Source organism: Micrasema longulum, unplaced genomic scaffold, assembly GCF_059751315.1.
Source record: "Micrasema longulum isolate JH-2025_06_02 unplaced genomic scaffold, ASM5975131v1 h1tg000109l, whole genome shotgun sequence".
In the NCBI taxonomy this organism is placed as follows: Eukaryota; Metazoa; Arthropoda; class Insecta; order Trichoptera; family Brachycentridae; genus Micrasema; species Micrasema longulum.
In genome coordinates this window covers 397,519-410,607 of record NW_028277315.1, presented here as the reverse complement: position 1 = coordinate 410,607, position 13,089 = coordinate 397,519, and the positions used below count along the sequence as shown (strand labels likewise).

Below are 13,089 nucleotides of genomic sequence, written 5' to 3'. Positions count from 1 at the left end.
GCGCAAGTATTTGAATCGTGATAATTTGAAAAAATTCTAGAATAGGCACTCTAGATTGTGCAAAAAATCCACGCTCTCTCCCCTCCTCTCGTTTAATGTTAACGTGTTCGAAAGAGACAACCGGATCAAGGCAGATATAATCCAATCAGAATTCACGACATGTAAACAAAAATGTCCTATTGCTCCTTGACTCATTTTCAAATGAATATACAAGTCATTTATAATATAAATTGTAATTTAATTTATATCAAGCCGCAGAATGAATCACGGAAAGACATTGGCATCCTGTGCTCATCGATACAAAATATTAAAGTTAGTCTTTAGAACCTGTTTTGATTGGGAACAGCGAGATTACAAACTATAAACACAAAGTTAGTGATATGTCATATCTTGCGTACTGTTGCAAATATTATAAATTGCTAAATTATTCTTCATTTCAGTCATAAATCAAGACACATAGTGCATTGATGACGCTGAGACGAGTAATCTACTTTAATTTCAATAAACGAAGTCCAACTGACTGAAACGAATGCAGAAAAAATAATTGAAGTCGTTTTCGCGGGAACGTAAAAATAAGAAATGAAACGCGAATTGCTAGGGAAAAAAATACTGCTTTTTGGCATCATAATATCTCACGGTCACTAAGTTGAATGCCAAAAAGAAAGTGTTCCTTGTACGCGAGCCAACATCGGCGTAAATACAAATATAAATATAAACTCAAATAAATATAAGATACACGCGTATTTATTGTTTAGATATTCGCACTCACCTATCATTGGTCGGGACGGTCTTCGACTTCAGCTCGTAATACATAAAGTCTTGACTGTGCGGATTCGCAGCGTATGTCATTTCTTCCAGAACCCGCTGGTCGATGTTGAAGTCGTCAGCACACAGGGACGCCAAGTCGAACCCGAGATCTATCCCGGATTCGTCCATTGCGACGCGGACATGGGAAACACACAGGACACAGGAAAACTCGCAAAGAAAAGTCAAACAAACTTTAAGTATGTTAGATTCAGATGCTGCCATATGAAAACACATGATAACTTTTTTCCCGAATTAATGACGACTCCAATCTTCAAATAAAAAAAGTGCATTTGTAATTTTCACTTGACATCCCATCTTCTCGTGAAAAACTTTCGATTCTAATTTATTTGAATTTTTAAATTAAATTTTAAAATTCGAAACCCACATGTCGGCTATTTATCTGCGTTGAAAGTTTTGGGAAAACATTGGAAATCTTTCTTACACTGGCAACATTTAGTAATACGCCATTGCTCGAAACGCGCGGCTGACGCTTTATATCATTGTCGCCGCTTCTTAAAAACCAATAAAATGGCGAAAGCACATCCCCCGGAGTTGAAAAAGTAAGCCAAACTCAATAATCCACATTATTTATTTGTATATAACATTATTTATCTTGATATTACGTCTAGAATACAATAAAAATCGCCTCATTTGCCGGCTATATCCGTCATTTAGAGCCGATCAATTTTGTATTATGTTGTGTTTTTTTTAAATATTTTATATTCAGAACCTCGGAATTCACACGTGATTTATAATAATGTCAACATTGCAAATACTCGTTCAGCGTAGATTCTATAATATTTCCCACATTTGTTTTGCTAACCTCAAATTTTTCCAGGTTCATGGACAAAAAATTGTCTTTGAAGCTGAATGGCGGAAGAGCTGTAAATGGTATTTTGCGAGGATTCGATCCTTTCATGAATCTGGTGTTAGATGAGACTATCGAAGAATCTAAAGATGGCAATAAGAACGTCATTGGAATGGTGGTAAGTGAAAAATGGTTGTTGTAATATTTACGAAATAATCAGCATCACCACTTCGTTGCGTATTGTTGTGAAATGTCGAACCCAAGAGAATGAAGAAGTTCTGTGTTTTTTTTTGTTTATCATCTAACAAACTAAGCCCAAAAAATATTTTTAATTCTTTTGTGTATGGTGAATCTGGGTAAGTGTAACTAATATACCTAAGTTTCAGAAGAATATTTTTTTTAAATGCCATCTAGTTACAAAAGGTCATTTTAATAACTTCGACAATAGGTGGCATTTCTGTAGGTCTCAAAATGCTTCATTAGTGCTAGTTTTGCTAGCAAAACCCTAGAAAATATATTTCAATAAAAAAAAAATTGAACCTTGTTTCAAAAGAAAAACGAATGAATTTTCAGAAGTGCTTCATTTAAAATATAAATCAATTTTCATATTTGTTGTAGTCAGTATTTAAAGAAATTTTATATAAGTTACACTTACTGTAAAACAAGGGTAAGTGTGTCCATACGCTTGTTTTTTAAAAAAATATTTTACTGATTTCTCAATATTTTGACAAAATGGTTTAAAAAAATATAAATAAGAACAAACATTATTTATTTAACTTTTTGTTCATAATGTTATTTGTACATTGGTGGGCTTATTGCCAAATGGCAATTTCTTCCAACCAATAAAATAATATTATTTATTGTGTATGCAGACAATTGGTAGAATTCCACGTTTAATTTGGTAATGTATCCAAAATATGTTTGTTTGAAAATGTCCTAACAAGACGAAACGTGTCACAATATACCCTTTGTATATTTTATAAAAAATAAAGTAGAATTACAGTCCAATAAACTTGTTTTATTTTGGATACATTACCAAATCAATAAAATAATAGTTTTATTTTTATAATTCAAGTTACAGAACATATTCAATAGAAAATAAAGATTAAAAAGCTAAAGATTTATAAAAATAGAAATAAACATATTTGTTTATAAATTACCATAAATCAAAACTATTACTCAGTATGAAAAAAGAAGAAAGAGTAATGGAGTAGAGATTAAGGAAGAGAAAAGAGATGTTTCTTCAGACGTGATTTAAACAGAGATAATGTAGTAACATCTTTGATGGTGGATGGGAGATAATTCCATGATATTAGATTTGGAGTCGATATATTATAATATCGTTTTAAAATTTTGTAAAATTATTTTTAATGTAATTTTAATTTCATCTCTTCTATTTATTGCCACACTTACCTTGATTCACCTTATCGTCGCTATGATTTTTCAAAGTTTTGTAGTTCCGAAATTACTGTGCCCATGACGTCACGAGTTGTCGTCTGTGAGTTGTGCTATTATTTAAAAGTAGAACTCAAAGACACCTACACTAGAACGACATTAGCTGTCAAAATACACTGAATATTGAAATTTATTGCTACCTGGAAACAACATATAACTACGCTATAATTTGTTGGGTTTTATTCACAAGAACGACGTGTTAAAGTGCACTCACAATGCGGCACGTTGAATAAAAATCTTCAGTATAAAATATATCAATGTAAAAACTACCCTGTTCCCTTGTCCTAAATGCAGTATTTTTTCAATGCACGGGCAATGCACACGACATCTGTCTATTAATTTAGTTCCACTCCTTCAGACAATACAAACTGCAAGCAAAAAACATCCTTATTTCAATGTACATAAGGTTATATCAGGTTGGGGAAAAAGTAATTTCGTATTTCGCGCTGTTTTTTTTTTTTAACTAAGTATATCTCATTAATTATTGGTCACATCGGATCATACGATACGGCGTTGCAAAGGTGTGAGTGTATACTACAAACGCTTCTTTGACAGTATTGCGCTTGGTGGGTTCAGTCGTGAACTATCATGCGTCTAGTATGGAGGTCTCCAAGGAAGAAATTCGCCATATTTTACATTTTTACTACCTGAAAGGTAAAAATGCGCCGAAAGCGACCAAAATTTTTTGCGTAGTATACGGGGCCGATACTCTTCTGGTTCGTGCTGCGCAACAGTGGTTTGACCAATTTCGTTCTGATGTAGTGGAGGTGAATGATGCACCACGCTCTGGCAGGCCTGTCGTCGAAAATGTCGATAATATCATGGAAAACATCAAAATAGACCGCCATGTTAGCAGTCGTAACATCGCCCATGAGCTGAATATCGATCATAAAACTGTTTTGAACCATTTGCAGAAGGCTGGATTTTAAAAAAAATCTATGTTTGGGTGCCACACGAGCTGATGCGTAAAAACCTCATGGACCAAATTTCCATCTGCTAAATCGCTGCTGAATCGCAACAAAATCCACACATTTCTGAACCGGATGATGACTGGTGACGAAAAGCCAACGAAGCGGCCCAGACCGTGGCCAAGCCAGGACTGACAGCTAGTAAGGTGTTGTTGTTTGTTTGGTGGGATTGGCAGGGAATACTCTACTATGAGCTGCCCCCTATGGCCAAACCCTCAATTCTGCCCTCTGCTGTGAACAACTCGACCGTTTGAAGCTGGCGATCGAACAGAAGCGGCCGCCCGCATTGGTGAATAGGAGAGGAATCGTGTTTCATCAGGACAACGCCAGGCCGCACACATCTTTGATGACGCGCCAGAAGCTCCGGAAGCTCAGATTGGAAGTTCTTATGCATCCACCCTGTAGTCCGGACCTGTCACCGAGTGTCTACCACCCGTTCCTGTCTATGGCCAACGCGCTTGGGGGGTACAAATTTGACCTCGACAGGGGCCAGTGAAAATTGGTTGTCCAAGTTTTTTCCCAATGGGGACAAGGGCTTTTACAAGAAAGGCATTATGAAGTTGGATTCTCGTTAGCAACAAGTCATCAAACAGAACGGCGCGTATTTGACTTAAATCGGACGATTGTAACACTTATTATAAAGCATTGAATTAAGCGAAAAATACAAAATTACTCATCTCCAACTTATTATTTGGAGTACATTAATATCGGTTTGGCGGAAAGTAAACAAGCCTCAAAAGTTGAGAGTAAACATACTTAAAGGAAGGGAGCAGCATTGAGTTTGTATGTACCCAGTAATTTTATCAAAACTCAAAAAAACATACCCACGCTAGTTCTTATTACTGTTTTTTTTTTTTTAATTCAGTATCGTAGTAATCAATATTGATTATTAAAGTCTAGCAGTATTGGAGTATGAAATATATTGAAGCTTCCATAGAAATTTAGTACTCTGGTACTTTCGGTTCTGACCACCACTGCCCTACACAATCAGTCAATGGTAACTTGTACCTCTTCACCTAAATGCCAAAGAAATATGAATTTTTAATTTTATCATGGAATATTCCACTAAAATGTGTATTTTCTATTGCAGGTCATCAGAGGGAATAGCATCATAATGCTGGAGTCATTAGATCGAATAACATAGCATTAATTCAACTAGTTTGTTTACATACTTATTATCTCTTTGTGATTTACCCAAATGCATCTCTTTCTTCATTAATAGATTTTTTTCTAAACCTTATCCATGTCAGTTCATCGTCATCTCCCTGTCCGCACCCTTCTTGTGCCAGTCCAGTTGCTCGAACACAATGTCCGCACTTGTCGGTGATAACCGTCGCGGTAAACATTTATCTCCGTAATTGTTTATCATTTTAGCGATTCCAATGGAACATCGATTAAAATTTATCAATCGGGATTATTATCCTTTTATATTATTGCCACACTTTAACCTGTTGCATGGAAACACCGAATATGCTACTAAAAAAATACAAATCCTATAGACCCACTACAAATCTTATATCAGGTTCCAGATACGAAATCCCTATTTTGTTATGGATCCCAACTTGTCGGAAAGAGTTCAAAGACGAGCTACAAAGTTGTCGCCGAGCCTAAAACGGCTTCTATATGCGGAGACTGGAAACTGTCGGTCTCACAACGTTCCAGGATCGACGAGAAAGGAGTGAACTGATAGAGACATACAAGATACTCAACAGTCACTATAGCTGCCCAAATTTGGATCCCACATTCAAGTTTATACAAGACGCTAGTCTTCGAGGCCAGTCCCAGACTGGACATAACCAGCTTCTGACTTAATCCACAGAGCAATATGATTGTTGATGATTGGAATAAGCTGCCACAAGAGCTGATCTCAACATGTAGCCTCGATGGGTTCAAAATTAGGACTAGATTTGTTTTGGAAAAGTAAAGTGTGCCAACAACTGACTTACGTGAAAATGGATTTGAGCTGCTTACTTAAAATTAATACAATAATAATATTTTTATATAATTTGGCACCATTGAATTATTTATATTCATTTAAGAAGAATGTTTTTTATCAAATCGTAATTGTGTGTGCACAATTCATCGCGGTCACACGGCGTTTGGCCACATGATCGGTCAAGTTTTTTAAGGACTTTATAACAATGTCGGTAAACATATGTGATTGAACAACAGGGACAGTGGAATATTGCCGTGTTAAACCAACTTTATAAACAAATATTTCACTTCAACCCTGCCAGGAATCAAACTCAAGACCTTAGGCATGGTAGGCGAACACGCCAACCACTACACTAAATGGATTCGATTTCTTTTATTATTGGAGAAAACACCCAACTGTTCTGGTTATTAAAAAAAAAAAGAAACAATTATTTTTTAAATAAATTACAACTGAGATAAAGAATATTTTATTGAGGGGAATATAGAAGTCTAGGCATTTACGAGGCTTATGACCTGCCATTGGCTGGTTTAAGTGGCTACTTTACACACTGTAACATTCACCATTCCGCTTATGTTTGAACATCTCTATTCCTCCAATTCTTCCATTTGTTGATCTTTGTCTAGTTAAAGAGCCGCAACCTTTATTGATGCGGGTGAGATTCTGACTAAATTATTTCACCTACATGTCGAGGCTATACTGACAATGCATTAAGTCAACAGTCTTTATATATTCAAAGTATTATGAAATATAGGTGCAAGATGTTGATTTAAAATTTTATGCTATGCCTAGAATAAAGATTACTCTTTCGAAGCTTTAAAAAAAAACAAATAATTGTGGGAGAAATAATACATTGAAATAGAAAATCTTTTAATGTGATTACCTTGAAACTAGTTTTAATGACTCAATGCATTTTGTCAGTAAAGCCTCGATATTAGGCAACCTATCCCAGGGGGGGTATTCTGAATCTTTTGTTCTAGCTGGAGAACGGTTCATTTGGGGATAATTTTTTTTATGTGACTACACTTTGCGTCAAATAATGGCCACACACTGATACGTCAAATGATGCATAAAAATGTTTAAAAAAATGGAAAACAACAAATATGATTTGGCCAATTCAGCCTTATTAAGTTTTTTGCCTCTTAAGGCCGCGATAATATTCTAAATGAAAATCATTGTTTGATTTCATGTTTCCATATTTGTTAAATGACGTTAAATCATCAGTGTGGCCATACATGAAGCAAACTGTAAACGCGTGCAAAAAATATCCAAATTAATCACTCTGGGGTAGAAAAGATTCAAAATATCAGCCCAGCTGGTTTTGTCAACAATATTTTGAGTTTGTCCAAATTGATATTAATATAGAAGACATTGGCACATTAAAATACATTTTTAGAACGACTAAAATCTTAAAAAATAAAATATAGAAAAAAAACAAATGGGAGCTTACTTCTGCAGGGGAGAAACGAGGAGAGGGGAGTCTGATGGACCGTCAACCGCATGGCCGCGCCCCCCTTGCTTCTCCCCTGCAGAAGTTAGCAACCATTTGTTATTTTTAATATTTTATTTTTACAAATTTTCTTTGTTCTAAATATTTTTTTAAATATGCCAATATGTCTTCTTGCCCATATTGATCATCGTGGTTTCGGATGTGACAGGGTTTAAAGAACACCCGTATATTAAATAAATAATGATACCCTAAGTAGGTTGAACCCAGTTCTAGAGCATGAAAGTTTTGACTATCTCAAAATATTAAATTATTTTTTTAGTGAGAGGGTTTTTCAAGAAAATAAAATAAAACACAGATTGGCATAATACAAATGACTTTAATAAGTCATACAATTTAAATTTATTTTACATCACTTATCTAAAAAAAAATGTTTTCATTCATCATTCATATATTATCATTATTATTATTACTATAATATAGAAATTCAATCCTTACACAAATATGTAAGATGTAAATTTTTAAACATAGAAAATTATATTTTATTACACCAAAGTAGAATGCTAACCTCCGAAAAGTTCGTTAAAATTTCTTAGTTTATTTTATTCGCTAACTTAACAATAAGTACTGTACAGTAAATTACTGTTCGGGCTCCAATTTTTAAATTTGTGTTGAACCAAAAATTCAACATTGTACTTTTCATATTATCTTGTAATTGAATGTCCTAAATAAAAAAAACAAATCGGACAAGGGAAACATGCATTACGTTCACAACACATTTCACATTCAAGTATAATAAAACAACCACGAAGTGATTTGGGTTAATTTACAAACACGTGACACGCAATTTCATTTATTCAATAGCCAGAAAAAATATTAAAAACGAAATTCCGATTTAATAAAATGGCAACACATTTTATACGAAAAGAAAATGGCTGCAAATTAACAGCTGAGAACTGTTAAGCATATATTTATATATTTTGTTGATAAACAATTTCAAAGTTACATATGACAATATGTAAATCAAGCTCTTTAAAACCATAAAAGTGTGCGCAGAGCCGGACAGATAGGTTCAGTTAGCACAAAAGAATCGGACACTCGCCTACAAGGGGGAGAGAATTATATGATCATATTATTTTACGAACATGTATATTCCCGACCCTTTTCAGTAAGTCACGGGTGCTAGCACCCCCTAAATCCAGCAATGAGTGTGCTTTAACTTGTTGAATGTTCGATAAATCTATTAATTTTATTATGACTCAAATGAGAATCGAAAGGTCACAACATAAGATTATTTACAATATTAATTTAAATATTGATCAGTTATTTTTACAGTGTATGCAGACAAAAATATGTTTTTATTTTATACAAATTTCCATGATCAATTAGATTTCAAAGGTGATTTAAGCCAGTGGGGTTTGAGATTTTAATACAGTGTAAATTTAAAAATACGGTAATAGATACAAAGTCAAAAAATCACAATTATTAAAATGGTTAAAACATCACACTAATGACAAGATTGATCCATCATACATTTAAATGGCAAATATAATAATATATTAGTCAACATTTTTACCTACAACTTAAAGTAATACATTCTTTAAAATGCCCTGTAATTCTAACGAAAAATAATTCATGTAAAAACCATAATGTATATGTTGTCACATAATACCATAACCATAATAATACAAATAAAATTGCTGACATGTAACATTTAACAGAAGACGTCGAAGTAGTGTGTGAGATATCTTACTTGCTTTACTGAAATTTGCAAAAAAATATGTTAACAAACAACCGTTTGACGTACCGTCTGACAATACAATCTGGGTGTACCAAAAATTTATTTTTGTTCGACTTTCGTCATGATCAGACGTGAAGCCATGCAGAAATTCGCCATTGTATAATACAATTTATGGAATTAGCAGATTATTAACTATATTTCTAGATTTTGACAGCTGCCAGCTAGTGTTGTTTCTATGGTAATGAGTTAAACATAAATAAATATGAACTGAGGAATTGGACGATGACAGATGCCGGAGATGCCAGATATGGTAGTGGACTGAAATCAGGAGTGTCGGGGATTGTTCCAGGTGGAGGAGGATGAAGCCCGCTCCACGGTGGACAGGGAGGACCCGATGGGTACTTAAAGAAGAAGCAGGAAAATGAAAGATTGCACGAGTATTGTGATTTGCTATCTCCTTTTTGGTGATACTGTAGTACCGCCATAACTATCAAATATTTTTTTTGGCAGGGAAACCTAGAAAGCGTTCTGTTAATACATTGCTTACGATTTTAATCAACCAAAATTACCGCTATCAGAAAAATTATCATTATTTAATGTAATAATAGCAATAATTTTACTTAGTCCCTGTATCAAATTTATTGCTGTAAAACATTATTGTAAAAAAAATGAATTATCACTGATGGATATCTTAGATGTAGCTAGTACAGGAATAAATTGTACATTTACTAAACATCATTGAATAGCTACGTTATGAAGTTGATTTAGTGCCATTTTAATACCGGTTCTGACTTTCAACCTCAATATCTCAATTTATGTTTTTAGCAGGTTTATGATTTTGGCATTGACCTGACAATATCATAATCTCTGTAACTACTGATTACGGAAATACAATGTTGAGATGATTGGTGCACCAATGTCGATATCTGTGCAGAATTGTCAAAATTAAGACATGGCACAAAACAGTCCAAGAAATTGTTAAAAGGCATCGTTTGCATAAAGACACACAAATGTAAAGATATTTCATAACTGTGAAATGTATTTCACTTTGAAAAACGGCTAAATTTTTTATTAGATTTGGGCCCATGTAGCATGAAAATGTTTGATCCTAACAATTAAAAAGCTTAACTAATATTTCATAGTTACAGACCAATTTAGTTGTTTTATAATACCAATAAATTTTACGTATAAAAAAACTGCAAGACTTTTATTTATAAAAAATGGGTAAGCAAATTTTCTGGTTCATCTAAAATCAAAATATATCAAAAATGTTCGGTCATTCAAAAATGTTATACTAATTTGTTCAAAATACGAACACATAATCGAACAATTTATACATTAATAACCATAGATGAGTTTGCTCACAAATTCCTTATGTATTGAAATCTAGTCTGGTTAGACTGTTTGAATGAGTTTGTTATCTATTTGACCATGTTACCTGTATAATAATTATTAAATATTCTAAACATCAAACTTGTCATTATCTTTAAATGTTACATATGCGCAATTTTTACAGTGTAACAATTCAGTATGTTTTTAGATATGTTATCTATTGCAAAAATTAACTTATATTCTGACAACAGCTTGTGTACAATTGGCGAAAAGTCATTATTTCGTTAGTAATATTGTGTTACGGATATCATTGTAATTTTTTAGATTAAAATAAAACAATTTTTAGAAAAATCTTCAAATAAATTACAGTTGAAATCACAACAAGTTAAATCGTGAGCATAGATGAAAACTTGTCTACTCGGAATTCTTGTTTGCTGGCAAATCAAGATTTAAGTTTTTACTACTATTTAGTACACTTATGATTTTTAGTTTTTTTTTTGCTTTACATAGTACAAAGCATTAGCAATGTATCGTTGTAAGTATGGAAATTTTCGATTTTGTCAACATTTCCTGGAGCAGATGTTCATAGACTGACTCAATCAACATACAATTATGAATTTTGTATGACATAAGTGGACTTGCTTTTTTTCAGTAAAAGATACCATCCAGCACTAAAACATAATTTAAAAATTGCAAAATTTGGATTGGTCACTTTTCTCTGTATGCTCACGGAATATCATTATCATTAATATGATTTTCAGGGCACAATTGTTTAAATAGAAGGCATAGGGAGATTTACGAGCGAAATAATAAATTTCACTATTCTTTAGTACAGATTTATAATATCATTAACCATACAATCAAAATCGTTCCAACTTCACAAAAGAATAGGCATTGTAATTTTGGAGTGTTTTTTTCTCAAAAGAACTTACTTTTTGACAAAGTAAATGAAATTTTGATTTCGGACAATTTTATCTGTACAGCGATATTATTATTCGATGACGGTTAATTTTTAGTACATTGCATTAGTTGTAAACTAAATAAAATTGCCGTATGATATCTACACTCTAACAATGACATTTGATGGTGGAAATGTAATAAAAGTTTAATATAAATCCAATTTGTCTAAATAACAGTTATGCATGTAGTAAAATAGTGAATACTTCTATTTAAATACAAAAAGCACCATAAGATAAATAAAATGCAATAAAAGAATGTGTCAATTGACTATATTATCTACAATTAGGCCTGGCGGAGTTGTAACTCGAAAACTTATCAACAAATGATCAATTAACAAAGGCTGTGTTAATTTTTCTACAATAATTCAAGTCACGAAAAACAAAACTGATTTTCAGATAAAATACATCTTAGTGTTGCGCATATACAAATGGATACATTCTGAACATAATATTTAAAGTATATTTTACATACTTGGAGTTACTAACCGATAAGTAATTGAGTGGAACTTTCTAGATGTACTAAGAAAAAAGTTACATGAGAAATTGAAAAAGATAAGAGTTGCAAAATCATTGATATTTTTAATTACTGCAATGCTTGTAATCTGTTATGAAATGATTTGATAGTTTAGTAGTACTTTATGGTAATACTGCCTTTAGACATATTCAGTTATTTAAATTTCAACTAGAGCCAGAGTATATTTTAGATCTTCTGTCAAAAAGTCTTATTTTGCAAATGAAATACTTGAATAATCTTTGTTTGAATTTTAGTCAACACCTAAATATCATAACATCATTATTTTTGCCATATGACAGTGAAAGATGTTAAATCTTTTCTTTACATGTCAAAAGCGGAAAAATCGTTATCTGTTATGTTTTCTAATACATAACAATTTTCATTCACAATACGTATCGTACCTGAGCAATAATAATGGCACAAGTCCAACATTCTCATTTTTAAATCAAGTATACAGAAATGTTCCTGAATATATTTTTTATCGACACAATTAACAGCATAATTTTTTTTAAATCATGTGGCCTTAAGTACAAAAAGATCAATGTTAATCCATAACTTTTTACTCAAATTTAAGAAATAATAATGGCACAATAATCAATAATAGAGCGGGTATGTTTATAACTGCTCTCCTGTAAAACGGAGTTTTTTTTATTGGTGCCACTGTTATTTCCGTGGTGTGATGTGTACGATTTCATTTTTATCTCAATTTCCAAAGAATTAAATAACTCCAAGTTATTATTTACAAATTAATTTCTTGATCAGGGTTGATAATGTACACGAGATTAGTTGCAGACGTTAGACATGATTACCATAAAGTAAATTTAAAATACAAATCAACTTGGCGGAATAACAAAATATAAAAATCATAATATTAACAAGTCTATTAGGTAAACAAAACTGTAACAAGTCTTCCTAATTGAGAAATTGGCGTGGCAGCTTGTTATAATTAAATAATATTTCTTATGCACCATTGTAAATCAGTCCGAAATAAGTGGTAACAAAATTGTAGGTAAAACAGATCTCTACAATAACAAGTGCAAAAATATACACCATTTGAATACAACGAATTAAGGGTTATTTAACTTTTTACCTATTCAGAAATTGGTTTAAATTATTTTTGCAATA

The 13,089-nt window shown here is 32.6% G+C and overlaps 1 protein-coding gene across 1 annotated transcript; it reads left to right on the top strand.

Moving 5' to 3' along the window:
- Positions 1-368: 368 nt before the first annotated feature.
- Positions 369-5,257, top strand: SNRPG (small nuclear ribonucleoprotein G). Its single transcript, XM_088238166.1, has 3 exons — positions 369-1,367; positions 1,646-1,793; positions 5,129-5,257. Exons 1-3 carry the CDS (start codon positions 1,336-1,338, stop codon positions 5,180-5,182), a joined length of 234 nt encoding a protein of 77 aa, XP_088094292.1. The 5' UTR covers positions 369-1,335; the 3' UTR covers positions 5,183-5,257.
- The last annotated feature ends 7,832 nt before the right edge of the window (positions 5,258-13,089 follow it).